Source organism: Spinacia oleracea, chromosome 4 (assembly GCF_020520425.1).
Source record: "Spinacia oleracea cultivar Varoflay chromosome 4, BTI_SOV_V1, whole genome shotgun sequence".
In the NCBI taxonomy this organism is placed as follows: domain Eukaryota; kingdom Viridiplantae; phylum Streptophyta; class Magnoliopsida; order Caryophyllales; family Amaranthaceae; genus Spinacia; species Spinacia oleracea.
The window spans coordinates 18,458,960-18,479,823 of NC_079490.1; the positions used below are offsets into that span (position 1 = coordinate 18,458,960).

The 20,864-nt window shown below is 34.2% G+C and overlaps 3 protein-coding genes across 4 annotated transcripts; all 3 read right to left on the bottom strand.

Annotated features, from left to right (window-relative positions):
- Positions 1–10,312: 10,312 nt before the first annotated feature.
- On the bottom strand, positions 10,313–12,342 carry LOC110777183 (3-ketoacyl-CoA synthase 7-like). Its single transcript, XM_021981791.2, has 2 exons — positions 11,447–12,342; positions 10,313–11,000 (listed from the first exon to the last, which is right to left on the bottom strand). Exons 1-2 carry the CDS (start codon positions 12,271–12,273, stop codon positions 10,427–10,429), a joined length of 1,401 nt encoding a protein of 466 aa, XP_021837483.1. The 5' UTR covers positions 12,274–12,342; the 3' UTR covers positions 10,313–10,426.
- Positions 12,343–12,827: 485 nt separating this feature from the next.
- On the bottom strand, positions 12,828–15,758 carry LOC110777184 (acetylajmalan esterase). 2 transcript variants are annotated; one of them, XM_056826348.1, is made up of 6 exons: positions 15,347–15,758; positions 14,900–15,252; positions 14,025–14,237; positions 13,767–13,915; positions 13,391–13,655; positions 12,828–13,295 (listed from the first exon to the last, which is right to left on the bottom strand). In XM_056826348.1, the coding sequence occupies exons 2-6, from the start codon at positions 15,186–15,188 to the stop codon at positions 13,075–13,077; spliced, it is 1,137 nt and encodes a 378-aa protein (XP_056682326.1). In that variant the 5' UTR covers positions 15,189–15,252; positions 15,347–15,758; the 3' UTR covers positions 12,828–13,074. The 2 variants fall into 2 exon arrangements, with proteins under 2 accessions (XP_056682326.1, XP_021837485.2); XM_021981793.2 differs by having other exon boundaries at positions 14,900–15,758.
- Positions 15,759–15,897: 139 nt separating this feature from the next.
- On the bottom strand, positions 15,898–18,595 carry LOC110777185 (uncharacterized). Its single transcript, XM_021981794.2, has 3 exons — positions 18,288–18,595; positions 18,106–18,196; positions 15,898–16,255 (listed from the first exon to the last, which is right to left on the bottom strand). The coding sequence occupies exons 1-3, from the start codon at positions 18,358–18,360 to the stop codon at positions 16,120–16,122; spliced, it is 300 nt and encodes a 99-aa protein (XP_021837486.1). The 5' UTR covers positions 18,361–18,595; the 3' UTR covers positions 15,898–16,119.
- Positions 18,596–20,864: the final 2,269 nt, after the last annotated feature.

The window sequence follows — 20,864 nt, forward strand, 5'->3', positions numbered from 1 at the left end:
AGGATTCTTAATAAGATAATATCTTTTATGTTTTGAAAATAATTAATTTAATTAATTAGAGTCCTATTCATTTGGGTATATAGGAATTAATTAATTAATTATTTAATTAATTAGAGTCCTATGGAATAGGAAATCCTAGGTAGTCAAGACTAAATAAAAGTTATAACTAAAATAGTTAGGTTCCTATTTACTTGAGAATCCTATAGAGTCATAGAATAAATTATACGTTTAATATAACTGACAATTAGTGGTTTAGTTTTAGGATCATGGGGATCATGCCTAGAAACTAGGATGCATATATAACTGATAATAGTCATTACTTGGTATTGGCTTGTTCCTCAAGTAAATTATATTCCACGTTCATATACCACGTTCTCATCAACTATAGAGGTCATGGGTACCTGCCTAGGAACATGGGAATATGGCTGTTAGTTGAGGATATTATGGGGGAAGCAGTTAGGAGCTCCAACACTATAAAAGAGGATCTTAGCATTCATTCCGGAGTGTCTGACTTCTCGGTCATTCCACTAAGTCTGATTTACGTGGAAGGTAATTAAAGAAAATATATTTGTTCCACGTCTATGAGTCAGTTCCTTTTTTCCTTCAGTTCCTACACTAAAGTTCTTGTTCCTATACAGTTCTTCTACGCTTCTCATATATTGTAACAAGTTTGGGTTAGGAACTTGAGTGAGTTCCTATTCTATTTGGAAAGGCTTTCAGTGAAGTCTTGAGAGAGTGTTAAACACAACTGAGCGTGAATGTTATACTCTTTGTATGGGCTCCTAAGTTCACGGGGGACTTAGGTTGATAGAGTTTCCAATTAAGTTAGTAATAGGGTCGTTCGCTTGATGAATGAGAGCTCGTCGTTAAAATCCCTCTTGGTCGTAGTTATGTCTTCTTGATAATTTTCAAGAAGATTTACACGCTAAATTCTCTCTTGCATTATTTTCTATACTTGCTTTTAAGTTTCTTTTATAATTCCGCAAAAGTTAGAAGCAAGTTCCAAATTACAATTCACCCCTCTTGTACGTGTTCCATCCGAATAACCGTTTGTATTATAGCCGGAACTCGCTGATAAGAAGGTAACCCTGCTGAGTTAAGTTCCTGGAAGGAAGAACAATCACAAGAAACTTGACGAAAGGAACTCGTTTTTACCCATTCAAAGGAACAAGGGAGATCTGACTGTTATTGTTGAATAAAAGTTAGTCAAGGTGTAACAAGCGATCTTCTAAGGTAAATATCTATTGCTTTAGACCTTCTTTGTGTGCATGCATTAATTTATTGTGTGTTCCTTGCATTATTTCTAATGGAACTACTTTTTTGTTTTGATTTAAAATCGAATTTGAAAAATCTAACATATATTTTAATGTAATAGACGATTCTTCAATTAATTTTTTCAAACTACAGCACCTTAAAATTATTTCAAGGAAACGTCTTTTGAAAAAATGCATACAAGAATCTGTGGAACTTGGAGTTTTTAATTTTTAGGCAACGAAGTATCCTGCTTATTTTTTTCTGCCTAAGAATTATTATTTTATATGCTTCATAAATATATTGAATATGATTTATTCGAAGGAATATTGTATCTTGGTTTTGTTGTTGTGTTGGTTATTTTCTTAACACTTACTACTAACAAGAAGGGACCCAAATCATGTAGGGTTCCCTTGACATAGAAATTGGTACAGAAACAAACAAAGGTGCACATTAATATGTCAGAGTTCCTGTGAATTTAAGTTCCACACTAAGGAACTCGCTGGATCATTGATGACCCACAAGTGATACTTAGGAACTCACAAGGGTGCGACACTATAAATATAATATTATATTAGCGCTCCACATTGGTACAAGGATCAAAATTCAAGAGGAACAAGGTGAAAACCAAAGAGTTCATGTCCGAGAGGAACAAGGAGAAATCCAGGAGTTCATGTCCGAGAGGAACAAGGAGAAAACCAGGAGTTCCTGTCCGAGAGGAACAAGAAGAAAACTAGGGAGATCTCGTTCAAGAGGAACAAGGAACTCAGTAAACAGAAGGAACTCACTCCAACACCATTCCAAGGAACCGGAAAAGATTGCACCAAGAAAAGGGGAGATGAAAACATCTCAGATTCGTTGAAACACGAAAGACGAACTAAAATATATACAAAAGGAACTTGAAAACATAAGATGCACACTATTTTAAGTTCTACTGGCAGATGTATCATCCATAAGAAAAACATGAGAAACTCTCACAAGGTGTTGAAACATTCAAGCTCTGATCAACACATCTCTCATAACCCATGTAAAGGAACACCTCAAGACTCTCAACTATAACTAAAGAAAAATTCTGACTTTGAGTCGAATATGAGGTATGTTTCTTTCAACAATCTGTTATTTGTTTTAATATGGAACCTAAGCAAAGTGGTGTTCCTTTATTTAAAAACTAGACTATATAAATGCCTAAGTGAGGGGAAACAACGCATGGTACTAGTTATTCCTAGTGATTCATTAGCAATATATTTTATTCTCTCACTAAAAGGCTTATCAATAATGTAGGAAAATCTTATAGAGTTTGAAATTCGTTGAAGTTTCCTTGAATTTTCCTTAAGACTCATTGAATTATGTATCATACATGTAGAGTTTGTGTGAATAGTCTTATAAAATTTGACACTACAACTTTTCTACGTTTTGAACGTAGTCATGAGCTAGAATTGAATTAATGACTCACTGATGTCTTTGTAATATTACCCTTAGTTTTCAAACTGCTTATGTGTTAATAAAAAGGAAAAAGAAGCAAAAAGTGAAGTTTCATTTCCTTATGGAACAAAACAAGGTTTTTTCATTCGATCCATGTGCACTCTTAAGAATGTCTAAATCCTATAAATGTGTGACAATTTATTTCTTCCATGCCATCCACCAATTAAACTCTTGTTCCTCACAAAAAAAGTTTCCTACACTTTTCCTATCGTATCTCTACAACATTTAGAGATCACAAAATCTATGCTTATCAGACATTGATTTCTTTTTCTTTTCAAAAACATTATCAAACATTCATCACTGTATAAAAATTCTCTACTAAATATTCCTCCTTTGTCACTTAAATGATGTAGCAATTGTTGAGGGAGAACTAATGAGGAAGGTGATTTTGAGTTGTCATGTATAATTTTGAAAGGAAAATTAAAGGAGATGAAAAAAGGGAGACGGAAGAACAATGAAAAAAAAGAGGGGAATAAATTAGGGTTGTGTGAAAGAAGAAATAGAAGGGATAAGAAGTTCCTACATGCAGTTAAGTTTCCAAGTTGAAATACAAATGAAGATTTTAGTGTATTAAAGAATTATTTTTCAAAAATTTCAAGTTCTTTAATGATTCACAAGGGAACTTACACCATAAACGTAAGTTCCTACAAAAATTGGATCAAGGAACTATCAAAAAGCTTCAAAGAAATGATACGAAGAAGAAAAAGAAACTATATACTTCTAAAGAAGAATAGAAGAACAAAGAGAAGGAACAAAAATGTATTTATGAGGAGGAACTTCAGTTGAAATTTCGAGAAAAAGGGAGGCATGCTTGAGAAACAAGTGACAAAGGAATAAATATATTCATCCCATTAGCCTACCTATTTCTTCATAAAATTTTCCTTCAATTATCTATTTCTTTTGGAACTCATTGGACATTTGACTTATTTTTAATGTGTTGAATTTTGGTGAAAATGAGCTTATACTTGTTGACAACTACACTTTAGCTTCTTTGACTGATTTATTGATGTATGCGTGAGGATGGATAATATTACTAGATTGACGTTTGAGCAAATTAATCTTTTTTTTTGCCTCGTGTTTGACCATAAACTATATGTTCTTGGTGGTGTGGTGTCATAATAAGTTTGGAAGATTGTTTATAAATCCTTGAAACGAAGTACACTTTTTGATGATGTCAAAGGGGGAAGAGAAAATGCAAAGATACTTATTTCTTACTTTTATAAGATGATTATAATTTATTTACATTCTATTCTCTACTAAATAATGATCTTGCTACTAAGTTCCTGTTAGTTTTCATTATTACTTTGCCTTGGTTTGTCATCACCAAAAAGGAGGAAATTGTTGAGTCAATATGATTTTGATGATGACAAAATAAAGTAATAAACTAACGTGGTTTTCAAGTTGTATGTGTGCAAGGATCATTAATGAATTGTTGTGCCCAAGTCATCACTAATAAAGTTTACTGGAAGTTGATGATTGTGAGATGCTTATAACAAAGAAGCATAAAATCCAGAGCTGGAATTGCAGAGCAGTTCCTAAGGATGAACTCTAGAGAAGATATGAGTTATTAAGTTCCTGCAGAAGAACTGGAACTCTAGATGAGCTAGAGGAACCCCGAAAGAGAAGCAGTTGTTCATGAGGAGCACTTGTTCCCGAGGAACAACCATTGTTCCTGAGGAGCACTTGTTCCTGAGGAACAACCAATATGCGGAGCACTTGTTCCTGGGGAACAACCAACATGCGGAGCAGCATGAAACATGAAGACAAGAAATAAGAGTTTATTTTCTAGAATTCATATAAGTATGTGGAAACGTGAAAGGTAATTGTGGAACTCGTGTCAGTGGAACTCGTGTCTACGAACTTGGTTTGCATCCTAAATATAATGTCAATATGCATTAATCTAATTTCCAGTAAGTTTAAAATATAAACGTGATTTAGGATAGTTTATTTAAGAGTTTTAATTTGATTAAAAGTCTTAATAAGATAAATAAGGTAATTGATTAAGTCTAGGATTCTTAATATGATAAATAAGGTAATTGATTAAGTCTAGGATTCTTAAGAAGATAATATGTTTTATGTTTTGTAAATCATTAATTTAATTAATTAGAGTCCTATTCATTTGGGTATCTTGGAACTAATTAATTAATTATTTAATTAATTAGAGTCATATAAAATAGGGAATCCTAGGTAGTCAAGACTAAATAAACGTTTATAAGTAAAACAGTTAGGTTCCTATTTACTTGAGAAGCCTATAGAGTCATAGAATAAATTACGTTTAATATAACTGACAAATAGTGGGTTGGTTTTAGGATCATGGGGATCATGCCTAGAAACTAGGATGCATATATAACTGATGATAGTCATTACTTGGTATTGGCTTGTTCCTCAAGTACATTATATTCCACGTTCATCTACCACGTTCTCATCAACTATAGAGTTCATGGGTACATGCCTAGGAACATGCGAATATTGCTGTTAGTTGAGGAGATTATGGGGGAAGCAGTTAGGAGCTCCAACACTATAAAAGAGGATCTTAGCATTCATTCCGGAGTGTCTGACTTATCGGTCATTCCACTAAGTCTGATTTACGTGGAAGGTAATTAAAGAAAATATATTTGTTCCACGTCTATGAGTCAGTTCCTCAGTTCCTTTTTTTCCTTCAGTTCCTACACTAAAGTTCTTGTTCCTATACAGTTCTTCTACGCTTCTCATATATTGTAACAAGTTTGGGTTAGGAACTTGAGTGAGTTCCTATTCTATTTGGAAAGGCTTTCAGTGAAGTCTTGAGATAGTGTTAAACACAACTGAGCGTGAATGTTATACTCTTTGTATGGGATCCTAAGTTCACGGGGGACTTGGGTTGATAGAGTTTCCAATTAAGTTAGTAACAGGGTCGTTCGCTTGATGAATGAGAGCTCGTCGTTAAAATCCCTCGTTGTCGTGGTTTTGTCTTCTTGATAATTTTCAATAAGATTTCCACGCTAAATTCTCTCTTGCATTATTTTCTATACTTGCTTTTAAGTTTCTTTTATAATTCCGCAAAAGTTAGAAGCAAGTTCCAAATTACAATTCACCCCCCCCCCCCTCTTGTACGTGTTCCATCCGAATAACATTACTTAATCTGTTTTTTTTCTAATACGAACTCTTTTTTTTTCTGATCAGGTTTGATGTGTTTATCCCCGTCCCTTAATGTTATCCCTATTGTAATTTTTGGGTCAAAATTTTTAAAGTTTGACTGTCAACTCTCAGTCACTTTATTCCCTCTGTTTGTAAATGAGTGTCCTATTTGGAAGAATCCGCGATGATTAAGAAAAATGATACGTGCGTAAGGAAAAAAAACAATGATTGCGAGTGTTTATTGGAAAAGAATAAAGTAGATAATTGTTTATTAAAAAGATATATAAAAAAAAGTGGATGTGCGAATGAAACAATGGGAAAAGTGTAGAATGGGTAAGAAAAAACAAGTGAAGTGCTAAAAGTCGCCCCATATTACTCAAAATCGTCCCGCTATTTTACCCACATACCCTCCTTTACACCCTCATTCAACATTTACCATCCTTATTTACCCTCTTACTTTTTCACCCCAAACCGAACCACCCCCGTCCACCACCGCCGGCTAGCACCGCCGCCACCACGTTGCTGGCGATAAAATACGTCGTAATGTTTACATGACCGACTCTACCGGTGGAACGTCGAATTCACAAGAAGTTTTTTTTTTGTCCTGAAAAAATTACAGAAACTTGTGCATTTTTAGCTTGTACCATGGTATAGGCTTAGAGCAACATTAGCGCTAGTATAAGCTAAGACTTCCACATCATCTTTTTATTAATTTTTATTTATTTTCAATTAATCAGATTCTTGTTGAGACCCTTTCAGACTTACTTAATTTTTCCACTTCACCCCTCGTACTTATTCAAGACTCCTCAAACATATGAAAATAATAAAATAAAAAGGCAAATTTGTTAAAAATGACCTTTTATAACTCAAATTTTGCGAGAAAGGACCTTATATTTTTTTTTTTTTGTGAAATCACACCTTAAAGTAAATTTTTTGCCGAGAAGGGACCTAAGGGAAGTTTTCGGCATTGATTGAGCTTTTCCGGCCATTGACTTGCACGTGAGCAACACGTGTGGCTTAGTCAATGTCGGAAACTTTGTCTTTTGCAAAAACAAATTACATTAAGGTGTGATTTCACAAAAAAAAAATTATATAAGTTCCTTTCTTGCAAAAAAAAATTACATTAAGGTGTGATTTCACAAAAAAAAATATATAAGGTCCTTTCTCGCAAAATTTGGGTTATAAAAGGTCCTTTTTAGCAAATTTACCAAATAAAAAAGAATAAATAATAATGATTAAGATTGAATTTACTGTTTAAACGTCTTAGTTAGAGTCTTGGAATTCCAAGACTCTTGCTCAGACTTTTGTCATACTCTTCCACTTAAATAGGAGGTCTTAAGTTAATACTCATTAAGACTATTGTTTAAACTATTACTCAGACTACCGCTAATCTTGCTCTTATGAATTTTAAGTTTGTACCATGGTACAGACTTATGAGTTTTTAGCTTCGATCATGGTATAGACTTATGCAGTTTAAGCTCGTACCATGGTACAGACTTATGAGTTTTTAGCTTCGATCATGGTATAGACTTTTGCAGTTTAAGCTCGTACCTGGTACGAGCTTAAAATTCATAAGTCTATACCATGACCGGAGCTAAAAATTCATAAATTCATGAAGTCATTTACGGGGTAAGAAATGATAATTTTAAAATAATTAGGAAATCATTGTAGATGTACAAATTAAAATCATTCAATTATATGAAAACATTTACAAAATAAAGAATTTACCTGAAACCATTTACGAACTTACGTGATAGAAAATGTAGTGAATGACAATTCACGTACTTGATGGCTTTTCAAGGGCAGTGCCAGCAGATTGTGTCTGGTGACCTTTCTCTCCGTGTCTCCTTCCACTGCCTCCTCCATCTCTCTCCCAACCATGTCTTAATCTGTCCGGCACACCTAGTAGAATTAGTACCCGCTTTGTGTTTACGTTGCTAGTATATCGTAGTAAAGTTTACTAAAATCATAATATCTTAATGATTTCCTATTATTTTTTCCAGAAAATATCTACAATTAATGAATTGTTTACACAAAAATATGTTAAAACTTGATATAATAATGCAGTTATGAATATATATTCTTATAAAAAAAATTTACTTCAATTTGTTAAGATTCATGAAGTCATTTACGGGGTAAGAAATAAAATTTTAAAATGAATAGGAAATCATTGTAGATGTACAAATTAAAATCATTCAATTATATGAAAGCATTTACAAAATAAAAAATTTACGTGAAACCATTTATGAATTAAATAAACAATATCGTATTGATAAAGCATCGCAAGTTCTTTCTACTTTTATTTCTCACGTTCTTGCATTTGATTTATTTGTTTTTTTTTGGTTTTTAAGTTTTACCCTTACCAAACAGGAATATCATTGGGAAACGGAGGAGTACGATACTAAAAGAGAGACAAATTAACATGGGCTTACAAATGCAAATTGACGTGGAGCTAATTATTATGGTAATAATCGATTATACTACAAAATACTCTGTAATTATTTACTTATATAAATAAATTTATTAATTTAAATATACTACTTGTACTAATTTAATATATACTTAGTATATATGCCAAAATCATTGACTAAAATAAGTATACTGAGAATCAATTTCAAAATCAGATCTCAAAATCAGAATATTCACATCCGTATTGCCATTATTTGTCTAAAATATAAATCAAAATATTTAATTTAACATCTTCTAACATGTACTCTATAAAATAATGAACTTCAATGACTAACTGTTTGTACTAACAACTTTTTATGAAGAATTTTTGTCATATATTGTATGTGGATACATATGACGAACGTTTACCTTTGCTTTAATATACTATGTAGTACGTATTAAGTAATATTTAACAAGTTTATCTAAAACATGTTTACTCAAAAGAATTTGTTTAATTACTTTCTCGAATATATAATTTCTCCTTATCTAACTATCTTTCTATTTATCGATTTACTATATTAAAAGAGAGGCAAATCGACGTAGGTGAAAAATGGCGCTCTTGATTTTCCTCTCTTATAATATATTTTTCAATGGAAAACAATTTTAAGAATTTTTATTTCATTTTTATATTATTTGGTTTTCTTTTCTCTTTGATCATTTGATGTATAATGTAATTGCCTTTATTTTAAATTGTAATCCAATGAAAAATCTTTTGCATGCAATTTCTTATAATGGAATGCATGACAAATGTTAACTCTTGATTTAATATATTTAACAAGGTCATCTCAAGCATTTTATAGGCTTCATGTACGTTAACGTACAAAATGAGGCTTCTAACCCTCTACTTTTATTTTCTTATAATGGAATGCATGACAAATGTTAGCTCTTGATTTTATATATTTAACAAGGTCATCTCAAACATTTTATAGGCGCCATGTACGTTAACGTACAAAATGAGGCTTCTAACCCTATACTTTTATTTTATGACGTGCCCTAGCCCTACTCTTAATTTTAAATATCAAAATAAATTTGCTATATTCTCATTATCGTAATATTTTTGTATGGTGCTCAGATAATAATTTATTCGCCATATAATTGAAGTCTTAACTGCATGCTGATTTAAAATTTGTCTAATATATCGTAATCAATTATTTCTAAAGTCATAAGTTCTTGATGATTTCCTTATTATTTTTTTCCAAGAAAATTTCTACAGTATATGAGTTCTTTGCATACAGATATCTTAAAACTTGATATAATAATGCAGTTATGCAAATAGACTATTTATACATTGAAATGATTTTTTTTAAAGATATCTATATTTCATTTGATCTATATAGGTACCGTTTGGAATTCCATCTACATTAAATTTAATAAAATTATTCTCATGTAACTTATTAATTAGGTACATATATTTCCCTAAAAAAATTAGGTAGCTAACTAGCTATATTATTCGAATAATAATTTGAATTGATAAATTGGTGTCCAGAAAAGTACGGAGTAGTTGTGAGGATTGTCACTCACGCATCGTGTGTATAAATACTACGTTAAAGTGAATTGAGTTACGTGCGTGAATAAACAATAGCTAAAATGAAGATGAGCTAGTCACTCATTCGAGTCAATGAGTCATCCCTTGACCACAGGTCACGACCCAATATTGTCGAGTATTTGGTCTTGAGTTCTTGACCCTTTGAATCTTGAGTAAAGCATCATCACATTAGTACATAGTACTAATCAAATTACATTCTGCAGTCACTAACTCGGTAGTACCCTTTTTTAAAATTCTTTACACTTACTATTTGCACAAATTCTAATATAATATTTAATCACTAATATATCAAATTCCATTTGTGAAAAAAATTATAAAAAGTTAATATTATGAAATACATACTGAGACTAATATAACAAGATCTTACATGATAACATTTTGATATACAAGTTTATAATAGTGATAAATTACGCTCAATATTTTTCATACTTTTGACGCATGTTTCAAGGCGTAAAGTACTTTCCAGAATGGAGTGTAAAAAATGTTTAAATAATATAAAGTGAGTATAGGAGTGGATGTTAAGTTGCAATACATAGTCCGGCCCAAAGGTGAATGCACTCTAGTTCAAATGTGAAATATTGTTCAGTGTTCAATAACTTCAGGTACATCAACAGGGTACCTATTTATCCTATCAGTCCAAGCATTGGATATATCCTTACTTACTTCCTTAGAAATACATTTCCAAAGTGCACTATTACACTTAAATCCACTCCCAAAACACAATTGGAATACCCTATCACCCTTCTTAACTCTTCCTTTAGCTTCAAGATAACATAATGAGTACCACGTCGAGGACGACGACGTGTTCCCGTACCTATATAGTGTCATCTTAGACGCCTCTACGTCTTTATCACTCAGACTCAACCTCTCCTTGATTGCGTCAATCACGGCCTTTCCTCCCGCGTGGATGCAAAAATGATCAAACGCCTTCTTAAAGTCCGGGACATAGGGTGCTTGTTTCTTCTTCGTCGTCCATGGCCTAATAAACTTGTTCCACACGAAATGGAACGCAAATCGGAGTTGCTCCGAGTAGGGTAACACTAGAGGTCCAAGGGTGGTCAAGTTGGTTTGTAGGGCTTCCCCTGCTACGTGGACCACCGTCCTAGAGAGGCTCACCCCTACCTTACCCTCCTCATCGGCTTTCTGGAATACACATCTACACAATAGCAAATTCGATAACTTTTAGTTAGATATTAGACTCGTTATTGAAAAAGAGTAAGGTTAAATGGCTAACATGTTAGTCACCTAACACTCAATAAAATAGCCAAAAAGTCACTCTTTCTCATCGGACCCCATTTTAATCTTGTACGGAGTGCCTCATATATCATTTTAGGACCATTTATCATTTATAGTGTGTTCATTATAAACATGTTCGATAATTATTTAATCTAAGAAGCACTCGGTACTTGTTATGCATAGTGGCGGATACAGGGGTTTAAGTGGTATGGGGTCACGTGACCCCACTTGTCAAAAAACATTATCAAATTTTCATTATTTTTTTAAAAAAATACTTAATTTCAGTTAATTTTTAAGTAGTGACCCACTACTTACACTTTGTGGATTCGCTACTGTATATGCAGTATATAAAACAAATATACGTACCCATAAGCATCATCCTTGGCACCGAGATGTGTTCGGACAACGTGTTGTAGCTCATACTTGGCCACTTTTCTATCAGATTTCCGGTTGGAGAGCAAAATTCCGGCACCCCCCATCCGAAACAAACAATTAGCAAGGAGCATTGACTTTTGCCTCCCTAAGTAAACATTAGAGCAAATAGTCTCAGTACTAAGGACTAAAGCCAATGAGTTTTTATGAACCTTAAGCATGTCTTTAGCCAAGCTAATCGCGAGGATTCCAGCACTACACCCCATTCCTGATAGATGAAAGCTCTTCACATTGCTTCTAAACCCAAACTTGTTTATAACCATGGCAGCTAATGAAGGTGTAGGGCAATTAATACTGCAATTAGTTACAAGTATATCAATACTTTTAGGGCTAATTTTGTGTTTTGTAAGGAGTTTGTCAACAACTGAGAAGAGCACATGTTGCACTTCACCCATTGCTTGCTTTAAGGAGCTATCAGAAGGGATGAAATCCATCCCTTCGGATGAGTAAGTCTCGTTCCCCATCCCTGACCTTGTGATCACTTTCTTCTCAAACTCGTTTATGTCTGTTGTGTTGAACTCTTTCTCTCGTAATGCTGAGTGTTCTATGAATGTGCCTACGGAAATCCTGTGGAATTCTGGGGGTTGGAAACACGCGAAATCAACGAGGTAGATGTGAGCTTGTCTTTGAGTGATGTGGATGAAGGTGAGGATCAAAATAATGGCGATGGTGAGTTTGAGGTGGGAGAATGAATCAAGTGTTTCTATGATTAATGCGTAGTATTTGTAGTAATCATGGTTAAAAAGTAGAAGTGACTCCATTTTTAAGAAGAAATTTGTGGTTATTTTGGGATGAGTTTGGAACTGCTGATTTATACCACTAGGAAGAACTTTCAGCATGCATTATATTGCTTTGTTCAAGCATAACTGACGGACCAAATTAAGCACTCATGCAACTTATATTTTTCAGCAAAAGAATTTGATGCGTATGAATGTGCAATTCATAATAGAAACAGAATATTACTAGAGTTTCAGTATTATCATTGCTATACATGCTTAAGATGTACACCGCGAGGGTAGTATGCACTGTTAGAATATGCGTTGAATCAGTCAAGTCCCTTAATACAACGCCCCATCACGGATTTATTCTACTCGATCTAGAGTTATCTGTTTTGGGTTTTTCTGCATCTGTCTAGAGAGTATTATATAAACAACCTAGGTCTCAACTTAGTTATATTCTGTAATTTGTACTCCTCAAGATCAATAAAACGTTTCTCTCTTTTATATGTGGAAGTAGCTGCCACATTGTTAGTGAACCAACCATGTTAAATATTTGAGTTTTTTTATTTACGTTATTTATAATCTTTCTTGTTTTCGTTACAACAGGAACTGAGAACTAATAAGGCGCAATGTCGTGTGGATTTGGAAAGCTCAGGGACTAACAGAGTAACAGGCAGACCATAATAGGACTTTTAATTTTGACAACTATGAACAAGAAGAGATTGACTGTACTAACCTAGTTAACTGGTAAAATTCAGGGGTTGTACAACCTCAATGTATATACTGATAACTCAATTTAACGGATAACTATAAATGATTAAGGCTTATTATGTAAGTAATTAGTCAGGATGACTTAAATAAGCGAGAGACTGTACTTCGAAAGAGCCATCTGGCTAAGATCCTGTATGCTTTTTGAGTCAAGTTAAATCCATCCCAGACAACATAGCCGTCAGGGTTAGCACAAACGGGAACTCCACGAGCTCCACACATTCTAGTCGGATAAAAGCTAAGTTCCCCACCAACTCCACAACAAGCTCTTCGTAGATCAGATGTGCCATTGAAACCTGAAAAGGAGCAAGAAATATTTGTGTAATCAATTTTCTGTACAATAAGAGTAAGTGCAAGACTTCTGGATAAATTATACAGAGATGACACTCACCAAAACGAGGAGCATTCTTCAGAAGCCGTGTAAAACCATTGTAATAATCACCATATATAATGGTAATATTCTTATAATCTTGCTTTAGTAATTGAAGTCTCTTCTTTAGTTCATTGTTGTGATAGAGTGACAAGTCGTTTAACAAACGTTGTTTGCTGTAGATTGCAGAGTTCTTGGGTTGGTATGCTGTGATATACGCGGGGAAATGGCCTAAAGGGAAGGTTCCCGGGACTATTATCTTGGTGGCACCAATTTGGATCACCCTCTTTACATCATTCAAAACAATGTAGTAAATTAATACTTCGAAAGAACACAATTACATCAACATTAAGAATTGATGAAAGCAAGATTAGAGTTCAGTGTTTGGAGAACGTACTCTGATGCCTTCAATAATCGCTTGGACAACATCAAAAACCATGCTGTTGGCATCCTTCATTGTTTTCCCTTGCGAAAATGCATAGTAATAATCATTGCTTCCTATTTCCCCAACTATAAATAGGGAATTCTTGAGCTTTTCTGCACAATCTGTTCAATTCATACCTTAAAAAGTTCAGAGAAGTTCAAATAAGTTCAGATATTAGTTTCTCAGGTGAAAAAGAATGAAGCCTGATTGTACGCAAGTGACTATGTAAACCTTGGTCATTATAGCAAATGGAGTTGAAGTGTGACCACATCCAATCAAGCTGTACACTGAGAGAGCTATTTGTGACAGGATTTACTATGTTTTTTTCTTCAAGAGACTCTGATGGCAATGCCGTGGCACCAGAAAACGCGAAATTCACTCCATGTGTGAAAACTGCATCTTTGTTCAAGTATGGATTCAGGTTTGGAACACCAAACGCCTTTGCTGATCATATTCATAAAAAAAAAAAAAAACATTTCAGACATTGAGCAGATGATAAGGCTACAAGTCTACAACATTATCAGATATGAAGAATTATCAAATTTATTACTATTACATGAAAAGCAGTAAACAAAATAATTTTAAATGGTATTATTCTAGATCACATTGTACACATACAGAGTAAAGTTGGTATATTAAAGGCAAAATCTTGCCAGAACATTCATACTACAAAACAGAATTGATCACATGGTTCTGCATCATCATGTCGAATCTTATTAATTAAAAACGAGATCTCCATGGAAAAGCTCGAGTCGTGGTTCTTGCATTCTGGAGAAGGAGAACCTAATTGAGAATTAAAGTCAAAGAATCATATTTATGTCACTGCATAAACTAGAGTATCGAAACAAATCTGATTATGCCTAGGGAAAAAAGAAAGAATTCATGCATCTAGGAATAAATTTAATGATTTTAGCATGATAAGAATGTAGAATTGACACATGAGTTCATCCATACAGGATGGTACGAAAACAGAAGTACATGCTTATCTCTGCACCAAGAGAAATTTCACCACCCAAACAGAAGGACAGATGAATGACAAAATTAACAAACTGAAGATGCATGAGTAAAACACAGAAAACAATAAAGGATTATGAAATGCTAATTACCCAAGAAATCGATCATTAGTAGCCCGTTTGAGCATCTACCAGTGGGGTGTTTAAAGAAGGATTCACCATAAGGAAGCCGAGAAAAGGCCGAGGCAACTCCATTAGGACTTTCGATGATTAAGTTACCGGTGTCAGATAAAGAGTCTCCGAGCTGATAAATCGACGTGACATTCCAACTTCCTGTATTCACTGCAGGAAGATGTCCAAAGCCTCTAGCAGTACATGGCAGAAGGAAGACAAAGCTCAAATATAGGAAAAGCATTGTAAGAGATGGTTTGGGACTTACCATTCGCTCGAGGAGAGAGATATGAAGAATGGTTTTTGCACTCAACCTTTAAGGTTCAGGTGAAGTTCTGAGTAATAACGAAAAGAACAGAACAGTTCAAGTTAGATCACATTACTAGTGGGTTAAAAAGGAGTTATTATTATTCCCACAGGATCTTATACCTTTTTTGTAACACACTTTTGGTGGAAAAAATACTTAGATTAATCTGTAATTATGATTAATCCAATTGGACATCCCTGTTTACCATTATTTAAGAACCACATCTGACTAATATGATCTTTTTAGTAGTAACAGAAGAGATTCTAGAAAAGAACATAAATGCGGTCAATATTTACAGAGATCTGATGCGCAGGCAAGCAGCTTTAATAGTTCAGCTCACATGATATGTTATGCGTTCCCTTCTCTCTTTTTCTCAACTTAAATGTGATATTGAAGGTGTTTCAGTAGTGAGAAGAATGAATTAAGAGGTGCAGAACATCACTGGATTTGTAAATTGTAATGGTTTGAGACATGACTGGCCCACCGCGCGTGCACATTATGTGCCTGCCTTTACAAAACTGCAGTTCACACAAGGCACGCAGCCTCGTTAAGGACCGGGCCATATCACCCCCAGGCCATGCCGTGCACTCCTTGCTGCACGTTGGTGACATACACGACAGTGATAACTAGCAAATCAGTTTTATTCTCCGGAATCCGGAGAAGGCGACAGAAATTTTAACGTTCACCAAAATTATATTGTTATCATTATCAATGGCATGTTACAGAGCCTGGCTACCAGCTTCCAGGAATTTATATATTCTGCAAAATTATAACTTGGGGAAAGAGAGAAATTAATAACAAAAACATCCTACATGTACACAAAGGGCAAAAATTCAGCGCCCCATATGTACACTTTTTGAAGATTTGTTTGAAGATCACATAAGATTTACTCCACTTAATTCTTGTGCGAATTATCTAAAGGAACAAAGTTCCCGTACGAAGCTTCCTTAGTTTCTGTACTTTTACGGTCATAATATTCAACTGTTGCAGCTCCAGCTAAGGCAGCCAGCGTAAGGGCCTGAGCGTGCAACCTGCAATAGAACCACATCACAGTTAGCAAGTATGACCATTAAGAAATATACATTTATCTTGAAGTAATGATAGAAAGATACTAACAAGTGAAAGAACTATACAGTCAAGATTTGATGAATAAACGTGAATACAAGGTTATACAGAATTATATATATGCTTTTTATCGTACAAGGCCGTACTCCTTAGACCATACTACAGGAATTGTCTATTTGTCCACGTATCTCCAAATGAACAAACTGCTGCACGAGAATAGGAGCTTTCTGATGTTATACTAGTAACTACCAACTCAAGTTACTCAGCCTCTTCACAAATTCCCACCTTTCTTATCTTCCTATAAGTCCAAACTTTCACAGACATTTTCAATCTTTAAGTCGAAACATACAAATGACTATTTCCTAGAAGCATCTCCCAAGCAGTTTCTACGCATTTGTTACTTGGTTTAGCCTAGTACAGAGTAGCAGATATGCCACTTGAATCACATAAAATCCTCCTGTCACATACTTTGGCGATTCAAACAGAAAATTTCCAGGCTATTTCAACACTCCCAATAAGAAGACAGCCTTACAAATGAGCTTGTTTCCAAATCATTAACAAGTTCGTCTAAGAAACCTTGCAACCTCACTTAAGAATATCAAACCAATAGACTACATAAGAAATATTCATGTGCCAGTTCAACATATGATTAAAGCCTATACAAGTAATTAGAACTACCAGCTCTATGATCAAAGCCAGTGCAGCATATGTATTCCCAAACTCACTAGAAACAATAGCCCAATACAATTGCAAAAGACAAGCCGGATAGTTAAGAATCCAGATATAATACAATTGCAAAAGACAAGCCGGATAGTTAAGAATCCAGATATAACAGAAACTATTCAAGATTATATTGCCATCTCCTCAGAAACTATCTCATGTCTCTGAATCCCTAACATACAGAAGTTAAGAGATTATACGGACGAAGACCAAAATTTTGACCCAAATCAAAAGCTATGAACTTCGCAATGGTACGACCAGACCATTAATGCTAGATATCTGCAACATTTTTAACTCAACAGAAAAAGCAGTGGTCTCCCCATATGAAAGCCTAAAGACAACTTCCCATCGAAGACATGTCCAAATTCTTAATATTTCAACTTCCAGCAAAGTGCAAGTACAAGTGACACACAAAAAACCATAAATTCTGTCATCCGTGTCTGCAATTTCAATCTCAAGGATAGGAACCCCTAGTCCCCTAGTGCATACCTTGAACTTGGTAATGATTTAAATTAATCCACAGCATTTCAATCTCAATTCATGGGGTATAATACAATCAATGATAAAATTGGTGAAGAAGGGGGGAAACAGAAAACAAAAACGTAAAGCAACAAAATTAATAAAACGAAACAAACAGCAGCCTTTATACTCAAACAGTCAAACTAGACCATGAGCCTTCTCAGGACCAAACGCGGCCACGCTACTCCACTTAGGTCCTCCGACAAAACAACATGAAGATCCTTAGGGATTGCCTCTAACATGAGACTAGCTCTTGCCCGGTTGAACACCAAAGTTAGCTAATATTTGCAGCTTTATTCTATATTTTCAACAACCAATTACATCACCCTCAGCTAAAATATCCAAATTTACAACTTAACCACCTCATTTGAATCCAATATTGCAAAATAATTTACCCTAATTCTGAAAATCTAATCAAAGTTAAAGCGAATTCAATTCAGAAACATAACACCAGTAAAATATGGCATACGAACCTAATTAATGATCCAAAAACCACAATTAACCAAACCCATAATTTAAACAACCACTAAAACACACACAATGAACCCAGAATTGAAAAATCAATTAAAAATCTAACCTAGCGTGAATAAGCCTAACGCTAGTTTTCATTTGAGGGCGAGACCAATTGTAGGCGATTGATCCAGTGATCCCACTCAGCCATAAACACCCTGCAATCAATCACCACAATCAATTCCATACGCAATCAGAAATTCAAAATATTAGGGGCAAATTTAAATTTGGAAGAATTGTGAAAATTACCGACGGTACGAAGCTTGTGTTGAACGACCCATGACCTGACTGACTCCATGGTGGTCTTGGATTCTTCCGCCATTGTTAACGACTAAGGTTGATTAAGATATTGAAAGAGGAGAGAGAATGGGATAAAAATGAAGAGATATTTAGGGAATTTAGGAATTCGGAGAGGGGTATATAGAGGGTAGAGCGGGAAGGCGGTGGAGGAGAGAGAGGAAGATGTAGGCAATCGAAAGTTTACCGCTTTGGTAGTAATAATACTGCCTACCTGAATTCTTTCAAACCCGCGGCGGACTGAGGTACACGAGTTTTATGTCCGTGGTCAAAGCACGCCATCTAGGCAACTTCTATTCTAGATTTCCAGTACTCCAAATGGACATGAACCATAACATTAGTGGGAGGCTTGGAGCACTTGGTGCGAGAAGGTTAGTCATTGTTGTATCTTATAATAGTAAATTCGCTCACTTGAGAATTATCATAGGGTCATTATGGCAAATGTTATGACTAAAAAACGTGAAAGCATGTAATCAGTAAAGGCTGAGTACTACAAGCTAAAACAAAGCCTATAACAAGACATGATTCATTCCTGAATGCCATAACAATTTCACATGCAAAAGCTACTGAATAAACATTCAGTCATAAAGACAAGACTTGACTAGCTCTTCACACGACTCTTGACTTTATAATTATTTAGAACAAGCATTGAACGGGATTTTGAAAGTGAAAGTCCAGTGGACAAGGGTTGGGAGCCAACCGAACACTAAAAGATACTTCATTCGTTCTTATTTATACGACACAATTGCGTTTTTTACACTATTCATACAAGTTCATTTGACTTCATTTTTTTATTTATACTTAAAAAAAACATAATCGTGTAGGATCTTATTAGATCCGTCTCAATAAATATTTTTTAAAATATCAACTTTTAATAATTTTTTCTTTCCCATAATGGAAGATACTTCCTCCATTTCTATATAGTTGCAACACTTCCCTAAAATGGAAATGTCACAATAGTTGCAACACACCTAAAATGGAAACATTTTTTACCCAAATTTACAATTTTACAACTAAGATGAAGTAAGTAATGTGACTTAAGTGGTTGTAGCCCCACTCAAGTACCACTTTCTTAAATACCGTGTAAAGGGGTATGTTGCAACAATAAAGAATTGGAGGAAGTATTAGTGTTTGGTATCCTGCATTGGCAAACGTGCCTAAATATTTGTGTCATTTAAAAAAGAAAAGAGGAAGTATAATAGTAACCCTGTGTCACCTTTGTGAAAGAATTCCCTGCGCATAATTAAAATAGTAATACAATGTCTTGTATCACCGCCAGAAGCAACGACCCTCCGGTCAAATACTACCCCATTGTTCATACTCAAGGTGCATGCATTCCAAGAGTTTCAAAACTTATTTGGTTCCACTTTACGTTTATTAATATTTTATTCAAATGTCGGCTCAAGACACAATAAAAAACATACAATTAAATAAAAACCAAACAAGTTTTTTTTTTTTAGAATCCCTTAAGACTTGTGAACAAAAGCACTTGACTCCAGTGAATTACTACTTTGTTCCTTCTCAACGTGATTCTACACGTGAGTCCACAACATGCCTGTTAACATGCGGGTTGTGCACTGGGCACGAATAACTCCTAATTCATTCCACATTCTCATATAACTCTGTAATTGTGTACCCTACATGACCGAAGTACATGTGGTTTGTGCTACGAGACACGAATAACTTGGGCTCTTTGAGTGCTAGACTTTACGTATTTAGCAATAAATAAACTTCTCAACATGCTTGACCTTACGTACAAAGCATAAATAAAACTTCTTGCATGCGTATAAATCGTTCATGCATAAATCATACTTGGACAACATGCTTGCTAATTAAATTCAACAAACATAAATCATACTCACATGCTTGCTCACGTACTGAAACATGAATCCATAATCCAAGTAAACCTGAATCACAACATAACATGTATTCACATGAACAATTGGGTTACCCTAGATTTGTACTTACCTTGTGTACCTAAGTAGTGGAGCCACTTTGTGATTCAACTTGACTTAACTAGAAGCCTCCTCCTATCATAAGATAAATATCCTTAATTAATCACCATGTTTATTAAATTTCAGCAACATATTTAAGTTTATAATCGCTTTAATTAATTAGAAATTAATTATTTTTAACATAAATAATAGTTCTAACTAATTACTTAAAATCCTAGCATAAAATAAACTTATTTCATGCATAAAACCTTTAAAATCAATACTTTTAATGTTCATACACAATCTGAAATTAAAATAATTAAAATTAACATCTAATTATGTAAATCAATCAACCATAATCCTTAATTAAAAACTCTAACCAATAAGAATGATTAAAACCCTTTTAAACACTTAAAAATCCATGTTTTATTAATTAGACAAATCTGAAAATTATCACTTATTTAAATACTTCAAATATCTGACATTCAATCACTAATAATCTATAATTCATCATCCATAATCTCAATACCAAAATCAATTTAAATCATAATCAACATTCTAATCATAATTTTCAAAAAAATTAAAATAGAGGAGA

Coding starts and splice junctions, on each gene's coding strand:
- LOC110777185 (XM_021981794.2), bottom strand. CDS start 18,360: ATGGCGGAAGAATCCAAGACCACCATGGAGTCAGTCAGGTCATGGGTC. Junction 18,197..18,287: donor ACACAAGCTTCGTACCGTCG/GTAATTTTCACA, acceptor GATTGATTGCAG/GGTGTTTATGGCTGAGTGGG. Junction 16,256..18,105: donor GTTAGGCTTATTCACGCTAG/GTTAGATTTTTA, acceptor GTTCTATTGCAG/GTTGCACGCTCAGGCCCTTA.
- LOC110777183 (XM_021981791.2), bottom strand. CDS start 12,273: ATGGAGTCACTTCTACTTTTTAACCATGATTACTACAAATACTACGCA. Junction 11,001..11,446: donor GCCAAGGATGATGCTTATGG/GTACGTATATTT, acceptor GCTATTGTGTAG/ATGTGTATTCCAGAAAGCCG.
- LOC110777184 (XM_056826348.1), bottom strand. CDS start 15,188: ATGGTAAGTCCCAAACCATCTCTTACAATGCTTTTCCTATATTTGAGC. Junction 13,916..14,024: donor CATTTGCTATAATGACCAAG/GTTTACATAGTC, acceptor TGAATTGAACAG/ATTGTGCAGAAAAGCTCAAG. Junction 13,656..13,766: donor CGATTATTGAAGGCATCAGA/GTACGTTCTCCA, acceptor AATGATGTAAAG/AGGGTGATCCAAATTGGTGC.